Genomic DNA, 12,215 nt, shown 5'->3' on the forward strand with positions numbered 1-12,215 from the left:
AGCTTCTGGTGCTAGCAGGGATACCTTGACCAATGAAACCATCAGGTGACTTTTACAATTTTTACAGTGCAGTTTATCTCCTCACACAAAGTAATGCAGCTTTACTTCTGTGTAGATTCACTTTTGAAACATAAATATTTTCTAGATCTTGTGCTTGTTGAGTTGGTGACAAGCTTCCCATTTGTAGCCAAAACGTTTAATCTTCACTGTGCTTGCAGTAGCTCAGTGCACTCTCTGAGTGTGCTCATCTTCATGCAGGAGAACAAGCAAACTTTGCTTCAGATTTCCTCAGAATCCCCAATGAAATTAAAATTAAAGTGCCAATTAGGTAAGGATTTTGAGGCTTTGGTAAGGAAGCCATGGCTGAAGATGACTCAAGGATCCTCACTGACCTTAAGTTACAGGAATAGCTAAGTGGTGGCTGACAGTGCACACCACAATGCCTGATACTCCTTGTCCTCTCCTCTAGCTGACTCAAATGGCTCTTCTTCTGGGGACATCAGTTTTCTGGAAGTTCTGAGATGGCTCAGAACCTGGTTATGTTTTCTTGCTTCTTTTGTGAGTTTAGATTAAGTTTGTATTCTCTTTGGTAAGTCACTTTTGTATAATTTAAAGTGCTCCCTAGAACCTATTTGTGAAATAAGCCTTTCATAAATCAGAAGAAATTAGTTCTGTTTACATCTCCCTCACACAGAAGTGAAGGGAAAGTCACATGATATCAGTGCTCAGCAATGGCACAAATGGAAGAGTGAGGATTTTCAGTGCCAGAAAGGTACCACGGTTTCCAGGGCTGCAGCATTATTATAATGAATGTGTTTCAAAGCCCTTTAAAAGAAGCCCTTCTGTTGTGACATTCTCCAAAAGCAGGGCATGTCTTGCATAATTCCAAACTTGTTTTTAGAAACTGAAATTTTAATGTGAAAACTGTGTGTTCATCCAGCTTGGAAAAAATACTTGTGGGTGAAATGAACAAGAATAGGCCCTGAAAATAAGACTGGAAATGAAACAATGAACACAGAGTGGACACACCTGTAATTCTGCTATTTAAGTACTCTCAGGTATATGGACAGATCATTGGAAGACAAAGATCAGGGCTTTTCAGAAAAAAAATGGGCAGTGATTTGTATCTGAGTATTCACTTTTATTTTGAAAGGAATTCACCTCTGGTAATGAAATTTCTGGACCATTTTTCTGTAGACATTTAATTGATTGCAGAAGTTCACCTTCCCTAATACATAAGGAAAGCAAATTGGAAACTTGAGCATAACATAATTCTTGCTGGAAGTGCTTACACTCCAATCCATTTGAAAAAATCTGGCTGAATAATTTTTGCAGAAGAACCAAATTAATTAGGTTAAATGACGTGAAACTTCTTTTTCACTTCTACTTACAGCTTACCTTTGATAGCATAGCGCAAGAAATGATGACAAACAGTGTGTGGGAAGTAGGAAAATCAGGAGTTCAGATAGTTTAAGATCATGAGACAGAAACTTTTGCAGCTATCTTGAGGGTTTCTATATTTAGTTCTAGATTGTGTAAGTGTTTTAATACCTAGATTTCCTGCTTCACATTTATGCTTCAACATAATTCCCCTAAGAATTATGGCATGATAGTATTCAGATTTTCCAGTCTGAAAGACTGAAATCAAACTCCCCAAACTTTTCTTGCATCTATATTTGCTCAAATGTTCTGCACAACTAATCCCAGGGTCACACCCTGAGAATTACATGCAGTCAATGATCAATTGCAAAGTAAATAACTTTTAACACAATTTCTTAGTGCTCCCCTGAACTAGAAGGCCAAAATAAATTCTTACTCCACTTCCTTATAGCAGCATAGGTTATTTAAACTAATGAATCATGATCCAGTGATTAAAGATGTAGATAATGCAGATTCAACTCCCTGCACTACTACAGACCTCTTGTGTGAAATTAGACAAATCTCTTCACTTGTCTGCCTGAGGCTTCATTTGCAAAATGAGGATGGTGTGTTCCTGTACACATCAGCTGGCTGTGTACGAGCAAGGATACATATTCCAGCCTGTGCCCCAGAAGGGCAGCAGTTCAAACACTTTATTTGCAGGGCCTGACACTGTCATTCAGATTCATAGTTTGTTTGCACTAAATTAGACAGACATTCAGTAGAGAAAAGGTGGTAAATGTTAAAGCTGTCTTATTAAAACTACACTATGAAACACACATGTAGGGGTGAGAATCAGGTATCACAGATAGCAATAATTCTGCCTTTCCTTGGCAGAAAGAAAAGTTTGTTTTCTTCCTCTAATGGGTTTGGGTGTGTATTGTACATAAAGGTGCTGATTTTTAGGGGTTTAGGTATTATTTCTACCTCTAGGGGTGTCTGAACCCAAAGATATTTCAAAGGTTCTTGTGAACTTTCTCCTCACAAGCCAGAGGAGAATAATATCAATGTTTCTCTCCACCAGTTTCTACATATAATAAAAACCCCCCAAAAAACTTGTAAACTAGAAGGCCTAAATCCAGCTTTCAGAGTTTCCTCCTGGAGTGAGAATCCTCCAGTTTGCTGTCTGTAGCTCAGTAGAACATTTAGCAGATTATGGAGCTGTTTGCAGGAAAGGTTTTGCTGCCTTTTCATCAGCTTCTGCTTTCTGTAGCAGCAGTAAGGCAAAGGTAAAGAAAACCACACAAAATAATATATGTGACAGAAGAAAACAATTATCACATAAATGAGAATAAATGGTAAAAAAATGTTCTCTAGAGAAGAGGTATGCAAAGTGAGACAAAAACTGTGGGAAGTGAGAGGGGAAAGAGTTGGATAATAGAATGGAAAAAGGTAAAGATTGGTGGGAGGAATAGGGAAGAAAAGGGAGAAGTTTGTGAAGAGGCAAAGCATTACGCTCTTTCTACAAAGCACAGCTTTGGAGACAGCTTTCCATTTCCATTCCCTTGTGTCCCCAAAGACAAGTTACTGACACATAAGTAATTACCTTAAACATACTGAGCACTGTGACTGTCCCTGTGAGTGCCTTTAGCCTACAGCCCAAGATAAAGCATGTTATCTAAAACCCTTGATGAAATAAATTTATGTGACTGTGCTTCACTTCATCTGGTGGATGGGCTAAGAGCAAGCCCCTACCATGCTAGTGAGGCTCAGCTGACCTGGGGCAGCTTAGTCAGTTGTGACCATGCAGCCACAGCCTGAAGCATCCTATGAAATCCTGAGTGGGGCAAGAGGAGCCGTGGCCATGACCAGCACATCAGCAATCACCTTGCCAGTCCTCAGTGCCAAAATCCAGCAGGAAAAGCATCTCCTCTCCTTTGTCAGGGAGCCCAGCATGGCTGTAGCTTTCCTACCCTCCCTCACTCCTGCCCTGGAGCAAGCAGCTGAGGGATCCAGGTAACCTACACCTGCCACACCAGCACAGAGCATGAGCCAGGCTGCCCTACACTGAGGTTCACACCTGGAAGTAAGAGAAAATCAGGCTCTCAAGTCTCACTCCCAGTGTGTGTGATTTGGCAGGTCTGCTGATGGAGCTATTCTGACCCACTTCCTGCCAGATTTTGAAGGTATTGCCATTAATGTTAGCACCTGAAATAAGATTTGCTATAGAAGCCCACAGCTCTGGTACAGAGCGTGGGGAGGAGAGGAGGGAAGGGACGATGAAGGTAGCAAACAATCACCTCTTCTCAATGATGAAGACTCTGTGTCTCTACTGGCTATCAGTCAGGTATCACATCATTTAAATAGGTAGACATAGATTTTTAAAACAAATTACAAGTAAAAGTGTCTTGTCTCTCTCTGTCCCTTCCAAATTAGGATTTTCACTCACTTTAAACCATGTTAAAGGAGAAAGGGAGAACATTTTCCACTAGAATCAGAATGAAATCTAAGCCCTGTAAGGGATGTGCAGTGTGCTGTGTTATTCCTTTTCCTGTTAGCCTTTGCATAGCAGTCGTAACACCGTGATGGCACAGCAATGTGACACTCTGACACCAGTGAAGAAATTCAGCAGGAGATGTTTACTGGGAAAAGATGGTTTCAACTGCAGAGTGTTCTGACAGCAGGCTGGCATTAGAGTTAATCAGAATTTACTTCTGTTGATCTTGATTCTAATCAGAGATAGGCTGGCAGACGTCATGTACATACCTTGAAAAAATCCCCTGCTGCACTGTCAGTGCTCCTGTGTTAAGCTGGTCTTCTAAATACCAAATGAAGCATGTCATGTTTTGTGTATGAGATTAAAACAGAGAGCCTAAATTTATTTTTATATCAGTTTCCTTTATTGAAAATCTCATATCTGAGCTTTTTAAACAGATGTACAAGGCAATCGTCACTATTTATGTGTAAATGCATCTCTGGGAGGCTGAGCTTCAGCTGGATGACTATAAAGCAAGTCATCCAAACCTGCAAATTCCATGGGATAGAATGCCCTTGTAGCTGATTAGTAATCACAGCATTCACCAACAGAATCCACTGAGATGTTCTAGGTATGAACACTGCAGTATATTTTAGCATTGATTTTAACATTCACTCTGAAACAGTGTGGCTGCTCCCCTGCACGTCTGAACTCACAGCAGCAGCATCCTGCCCGTTGCTTTCTGCTGTTCATCACAAACTGGAAAGTGCACTGTGCTTGCAGAGTACAGGAATTGTACAGGAAAACCACCAGTGACGTGCATTTCTGCAGCAGACTTTACAGAGATGTTTGATAAATCTGTGGCTTCTGCTTTACCACACAGCAACCTTGCTGACTTCTAGTTTTCTCAATAGGAACACCTAGAAGATATAGACACAACTTTGGCTTTTACTCTTCAAGCTAATAAGAAAGGGATTTGTTCAATAGGTGAAAGCCAATCTCCTTGAGAATCCTTATGTCACAGTAGTATAGATTTTTATTAGTGTTAGGGCTAACCTGACATAGTGTAGGTATGACTGATCTGTTCATCTACTGCTAATGCAAGGGAATGTGTTGGGATCAAAGCTTGAGATAAGTTCCTGGTACTTCAATTTCCCTTTAGGCTGGGTGGTGTTGGGAACATGCCAAGGACACAGTCTGAGGGCCTGGCAATGAGACACTTTTTCTTACTCACAGAGCATCAACCACTCTTTTGGACCAGACACCTCTTTAAACTCTGGTAGTGGTGTTCTATAGCCTGTCCCTGCCATAATTCTTCATGACTCCATTGACCTTAAAGGCAAAGGATTAGCATAAAAGAAGGAAGAATCAGAGTAACATTTTTTTCAGGAAGAGAAGGAAGCCCAATATCCCATTTCCTATGACCTGGTACAATGAGAGTATTCCTGCTGTTCTGCACCTTAGTGGTTGCTTAAACAAGCTTTGACTCCCACTCTTTGTGGTGTCTTGTGCCTTTTCATTTTATGTATGTCATTAAAAGTCCACCCAATGTAAATGATTTACCAAAAATTAAGTTTTGAAGCAAAAATTTTTGGTTTTGAAGCAAAAATTAAGTTTTCGAATTTAGGTGTTAGTTATTCCCTTGGCTGCATGGCCAGGTTTCATAAGTATTATACTTGGTATGGGGTAGGAGTCTTCTTGATATAGGGTCAACACAGCCACAAATCAAAACTGTAAACTTAAAATATTCTTTAATTATGTCCTGTCTCTCTAAGACTCTGAGGTTCTGAAGTGTCTCCATTTTCTATTCCTGATGAGAAAAGCACATGGGAGCCTATTCAATAGAAAATCATGCGCCTTGTTGTGTGAAGTCCCTAAATATTTTGGACCAATTTTCAATACTAAGTTCTGGATGAGGAGTTTTCAGAGCACATGGGAGTCTTAAAGATGGGACTTTAAGCATCCAGTTCCATTCCCCAGCAATCCAGTGGAAAATCACAGCCTTGATCTTTGGCATTAAAATTAAAGAGAGTATGTTGTTTGAATAGTTACAGCCCAGGCCTCAACCTCTGTCTTCCTTCATAGGTTGTCAGTGGAGAGAGGGCTTGATTTCACTTTTCACACTTTTTTCTTTTAGTTTCTGAAGAGTCTTTGCTGTGGTAGTTTATGGAGAGAGCTCTGCTGAGGATTATCAGTGACTGTAGCTGTGGCTGGCTCAAATCAGACCAGGAGAGGGAAGTATCTAGCTAAATTCTGGCCCATAATTAATACATTTTAGGAAATTGTGTTCTGCTCACGAACATTCCTTGAGGAAATAAAGATTAAATTTGTTGAGTAAATTATTCACTGCAAATTATTCACCCAGCTTCACTTGCTATTCTGAGATTTCTGCAATATCTAAGCGAGTTAGATGGCACAGGGAGATGCACGGCCATAAAAATCACAGGCTGAAGTCAGGATTCCTTTCTTGTTCAAAATATGTCTTCTTTTAATTAAAATAAACAGACTAAGACACTCTGGGCTTGTTTAGTATTAGGGAAAACAATGTAGAGCCTCAAGGTATCTTTGAGCCTCCAGTTAAACTTGGGCCAGTTTTGTCTGACAGACAATGAAAAATGAGTTGCTAACACAGAGAAAATCTCATTTCATTTGCTTTTTGACAGGTGGCCAGAGTGCTAAACCCTTCAACCTACTTCACGCCCTACTTTCTGGTTTTATCAGAATAATCAAGTATTGAAAGGATGAGTTTACTCTTGCAGTTTAGTCTGGAAGTGATCTCTCCTCTCAGGGAAGGTAACTGGATGGAGCCCCTGAGGGAATATGATACCATGTGGGAGGGAGGCACATAAAGCACTTGAACATCCAGGACCATTCATCACGGTCCATTCATTAAAAGTGAGTAATGATCATAATAGGCTGTAAGGGATGTTGCCTTTTATAAATATAATGACAGTGAGAATCATTCTCATGGGGTCATCTTAATTATTTTTAAGTGGATAGCCTTTCTGCCTGTAAGACTTTCCTGATAAAAGAGTGACATTGCCTGGTTGTTTCAGGATAGAGGAGTCAGTCCAAGCCCCATAAAAATTACCTGAAAAACTCCTATTGATTTCACTGGGATTTGGATCAGATTCAAAGTCCAGCAAGGAAATGGAATAAGTTACAGGCAGTCATGTCAAACAGAATACTAAGTATAAGAATTTTTCTTTAAATATTACACAGGTACTCATTCCCCTTTGAAAAATTAGCTTCAAATACAGAGGATATAAGCACAAAGCTTATTATCAATTTTTAATTCAAAAGGACTCCTTTTGAAACCTAATGGTTAACTAATTTAAATGAACTCAATGTTATATATGTTTGATTTTCTTCACTTTGTTACTTTTTAAAACTGTTGGGTCAGCCTTCCAAGGGCAAGAACATAATCAGGTCAGCCTTCAAGCTGCTATAATTTTTCTGATATGTGGATGAGGAAAGGAAATAGATATGGGTGGGTACTATATCTCTTGAAATAGCCTCTTTCTTCCTGTTTAACAATAAATATTCTACAGAAAGGAAGCTCATATATTACTCTTCAGCTGAGTTCCCATTTTATTAATCATGAAGATTTTAACAGTGGCCTGAGACAGGAAATCACAGTGTAATGATCAGCAGAGTCTGATTTAATCCTCACGTTTGGATCAGATTAAAAAGAAAACCAATATACAGCAATGTAAATCTATGGAGATAATAATCAAGTTTAATTACTATTAAACATACATGCAGCTTTTGTAACAACTTATGGCCCTGCTGAATTACTGAGGCTGATTAAATATCCATGGTAAAACCTCCTTCTTCTTAGAAACTTAAACTGATATTTCAGGTGTTTTTTTCAAATATAGGGAAAAATATCTGTGAGTTCACCATTATTATAAAGAAATTAATTATTAATAATCTCAATAATTAGGAACTCTAATGGATATGTTATTTTCAATAATAGAACCCTCACATTCTTTGGTTAAACTTTGGTTTAAATTAGTATTGTTCTTATTAAAATGTGAAGTGAAGCTTCATGGGCTGAGGTTCAAAATGTAGCCCACTGCAGCCCACTAACCCAGAGATTTTTGGGCCTGTATTTGACAAAATTTCAGCACCTTAACCCCAGTTCCTCCTCCCCTTCTTACCAACCCCCATTTTAGAAAGCCTGGAAAGGAAAACCTAATAATACCATTAGTGTGTAACAATTATTCCTTCATCAGTCAGTCTCAGTCCATCCAGCTGCCCATCCTTTAGAACCCAAAAAAACCCCTCCAACACTTCTTTTAAACATTTAAAGAGAAGTATAAATAGCAAGTCAAAATGGGAATTCATCTGATGAGCATGTCTTATCTCTCCTTGGAATATGCATATGGTAGAAAAAAAAGAAGACTATTTTAAAAAGAACTTTCATTTATGCCAAAATTATGAGTTAAGGCTGCTTAGAAAAAGATAATTTTGAAAAAATAACAAAATTTGGAAAAAAAAAAAAAAAAAACAAAGTTTTTTTCTTGACAGTTACTCCTGAACCTTTTCCTTTCAACTTACTAAGATAATTCTTTTACATATTCAGTAACCTTAAATTAAGATTTAATTGAAGCTCTGTGAGGAGCCCAAAAATTTGTGGTTTGAAACTGAGAATTTGCCTCCGTTGCTCAGCAAAATGTTGGGAATATTTCATAATTTCAAGGTTTGTGGCCTATGACTCACAGCAAATAAGTTTTACTAAGAATGCTCAAGACTTTTGATTTTCTCTAAGATAAAATTTTCAAGCAAAGTGAAGCAGGAATTTCAGCTCTTTTAATAGCTTCACTTTCTTTTAGCTTTTGGGCTGGTTTTCAAGATGTTGTAGAGCACCTCTGCCATTTCCCTCAGCCTCTTTGTTTAAAGTCGGGTGTAAGACTTGCCTTTTCTCCCAGTGACTTTTTCAGCAAATCAAGGAAAATGGAGGACTGAAAAGTGCTGTTTCAGGGAGTTCCAATTCTGTGATGAATGGCAAAAAAAATTATTCCACCTCGCAAAAGAAAAAGATGGCTTTAGATAATTCCCTTCTCTACCAAACAGCAACCTTTAATCTCATTTCTTTTATTGAATTGCTGGAGAGCCAAGAGAGGAATGGAGGAGTTAGGGGCCAATTACACCCACAGTGTAGCTCACATCTGGTATCACTAATAGTTCTTGGTCCTCTGAATATCAGCACACCTTCTTCACACACAAGTCCCAGCACTGGTGGAAATAAAGGTGCACTTAGTGCCATAAGGCTAGGGAGAGAAAAATTGAGAGAGGAAAAAAGAATGATTTTCTTGAAGTTGTCCAAAATCTTACTAAGGGCTGACGGTGACACAGCAGCAGATAAGTTTTAAAGCATTTCTACTTTGACCCCTGCCCTAATTTTCAACTCATGTCCTGGTGCACCTCTCTCTTTCTTGTCCCCGTCACTTCCTCCCTTCCTTCCTCACCCCCTCCCCAAAGGAAGGACTCAGTTTGCTGCCCCATGCCACAAGGCAGCCGAGTGAAGTCACATCCTGGTAGAATAAGGAACTGCATAACCCATGCATACACCCGGAGTGCCCTCCCTTGCACTCACTTTGGTCACAAATTCATAGCAGTTGCACGTCCAGTGGATTAACTGAGTTAAACATGCTGAAGAGAAAACCATCTAATGCATCTGAGAAGGAGAAAAGTCAAAAGCCAAAGGTAAGGATGTCTCGTTTTTGTCGCCAATTAATAATAATAACAGGAATTCTTAACAATTTTTAATGTGAGGGTTTCCTCTTAAGTCCTAGCTTCAGGATTTTCTTATGTCCTTGCAAGTACCTCAGTGCTACAGTCTCAGGAATCTGTCTGCATATACTCTCTTTATAATAGTAAAGAGCCAATTCAAGGAATCATCATTGTGAGACTGCTACAGCTGTGCTAAAGAATTCTGATGCTGGACTTTGTCTGTAGTTGTAAAGTTCTGCGTTGGTCTTTGAGCAGATGGGCACCTAAAATCCCATCTCTCCATTTCATCTATGATAAACCAACAATGTCCCAGAAAGGAGTGTAAGAATTAGTGAAGAATTAGAAAAATCTATTAATTTTTTTCCTTATTTTAATAAATTTGCTTTTGCATCATCATAACCACAGGAGAAGAGGGTACTTGGCAATCAGTGCTTGTCATCCTAATTTCTTTGGGAATCATTAAAATATCAGCCTGAAAGAAATACTCTAAGCAAAGCGACTATGTGCTACACTGGACACTTTCCACATTCTGGAATTGTAAGAAAGGAAGTGAGAGTTTTGCAAGATGCATAAGGATGTGTCCAATGCTGGAAATTTATTTTCAGTCCCTGCCCTGCATTGAGTGCAAAATGACCTCAGTGCATTGTATTGTACAAGTATTGTAGAGTATTGCAAGGCTGCAGTGCAACAGCTACTGCTCAGACTGAGTACTTCAGCCTCCATTTCTGCCTCATTTATCAGTGATGAAAATTTACCAAAGAAATTAGAAAAGCCTTTTAGTATTTCTCTGCTCTCAACAATGGTTGTTTCCCAATTTACAGACCCACCTTCTCATTGTTTGGGAATAGACCTCCCTTAGTGCCTTCTGTGTCCTAAGAGATTACTGCAGACACAGTTTCAGCAAGGAGGTCTTCTGGTTTCACACAGCATTGACTTTTGTAGACTGTGCAAGCAATTTTAGACCATGACTCATTAACAGTTAAAATGAATGGGTTTTTCCATGGATTTGAAGTGATTTTGATACTATTTCCCCCACATTTTAATATTTTTTTAAGCATTGCACTGGTTGGCCTGGTATGCATTTTTTTCTGCTTATTCATAATACTGTTTTAATAGCAGGGAAGAATTATAATTAATACCTAATTACATTATCGATTAAACAAGAAAGGACCATGAAAGATTCTGGGAATGGGCTTTGTTTCCCTCTCTTTAAAATTTTCAAAATTTTAAAGAGAGAGAAACAGAGCCCATTCCAGCCAAGTTTTTGCCGCTCTCCTCTTCCAAAATAAGGCACTTCTTATCAATAACCTGATTTTTATTTTTAAATGGTCACTTTTGTACAGAACTGTGTAAACTTTCCACAAGGGGAATGCCTTTGCTGGATGCTGCTCACAATCAGGGCAGGGGAGCAGACAGCCCCACATTGCATAGAACAGGAATCTTGGCTTCTTGTAGCACGTTTCAAAACTCGTCCCAGGGAAGCAACGTAAATACTCAAGTTGCTTAATGCTGAGTTGGGTAAGATGGGACACAAGTCCTCACCTCTTGGAGAAGTTAGAGGATTTCACAAGTGACCTCTGTAGGTCATGTCCTGGCTGGCCCTGCTCTGTGCTGGCCACATTTGGTACCTCCTCATGCTCACACAGCACGATACCATTGCCACTGGGCAGGTCCTGGGCTACCTCACCTTGCCTTTAGGCCACTTAGACATCCCAGTGTCTCCAGCACATCCACATAGACCTGTGAGAGAGCCATAAGGCCTGGTTTTCATTTTAAGTGAAAATCAGGTTTACAGCCTTAGACCCTCAAAGGCGACACCAAAAAGATCTTTTTAGGTAGTTGAATCTTAACCATGGTGACCACTTCTCTTTATCACAACTGTACAAATTTCTGTGTGTTAATTAGAGTGTTTCACCAATATTTTCTTTTTAATCCTTTTAGTTTTGTTACTTTCTAATGTGAAGAATACTGGCATGAATTGATGCCTTTTGATAAAGATGAATGAATGTCACAGAAGGCTGGGGTTAAAGCCTTTCTCAAGGCAACTTGCTGTCCCTGTGTAAAACCCCTCACGGAGGTGGAAAATTCAATGGCCAATGCAAGAGTAATTCAGGTTCAATATCTCACTGTTCACAAGGTGCAATGCAGTTGCCTTATTTATTATTGTGGTGCTTAAGGGACCTCTGCAGATGTGTTAGGTGCTGCATAGACAAAAATCTATTTTAACACTCTCAGTGTACACTATGAAAAAGTTAATCTATTCCACAAAAGAATAGTTTTGCAGGGTTTTTTTGTCATTCAGCAAGATTTCAGTAGTGCTGCAGCCATGCTAATAACTTCTTTCAATGTCTGGCAGCTCTTGTGTATTCGTGGATATGCATATAACTATTGAATGCATTTATATAAATAAACATTCATTGTTAGGCAAAAAGACATCTAAACCAGGTGTAATTTCAGAGAAAACTGGGAGAGAAATGAGACAGAAATGCATTCAAAAGAGATACTGGAAGGATTCTGATCCTTTGCAAATGTTTATCATTGTAGCTGTTCATCCTAGTGCACATTTATACCTTGTATAACAGCTTAGGAAGCTGAATTATAAAGGAAAAGTCTTAAGGGTTAAAAATACCCTGCTTAATGC

General features: G+C 39.1%; 1 protein-coding gene across 2 annotated transcripts in view; it reads left to right on the plus strand.

Moving 5' to 3' along the window:
* The window catches only part of LOC129134946 (SAM domain-containing protein SAMSN-1), a 58,879-nt gene that overhangs the window by 15,413 nt on the left and 31,251 nt on the right, over nt 1–12,215 (plus strand). The window contains exon 1 of one of the 2 annotated variants that reach the window (XM_054654730.2): nt 9,385–9,547. The exons of the other annotated variant lie outside the window; for it this stretch is intronic. Coding sequence (XP_054510705.2) covers nt 9,491–9,547 — 57 coding nt within the window. The 5' untranslated portion in view covers nt 9,385–9,490. Of the gene's footprint in view, nt 1–9,384; nt 9,548–12,215 lie in introns of those variants that run through there. 2 annotated transcript variants of the gene reach the window in all.

Source organism: Agelaius phoeniceus, chromosome 2 (genome assembly GCF_051311805.1).
Source record: "Agelaius phoeniceus isolate bAgePho1 chromosome 2, bAgePho1.hap1, whole genome shotgun sequence".
NCBI classification, from domain to species: Eukaryota; Metazoa; Chordata; class Aves; order Passeriformes; family Icteridae; genus Agelaius; species Agelaius phoeniceus.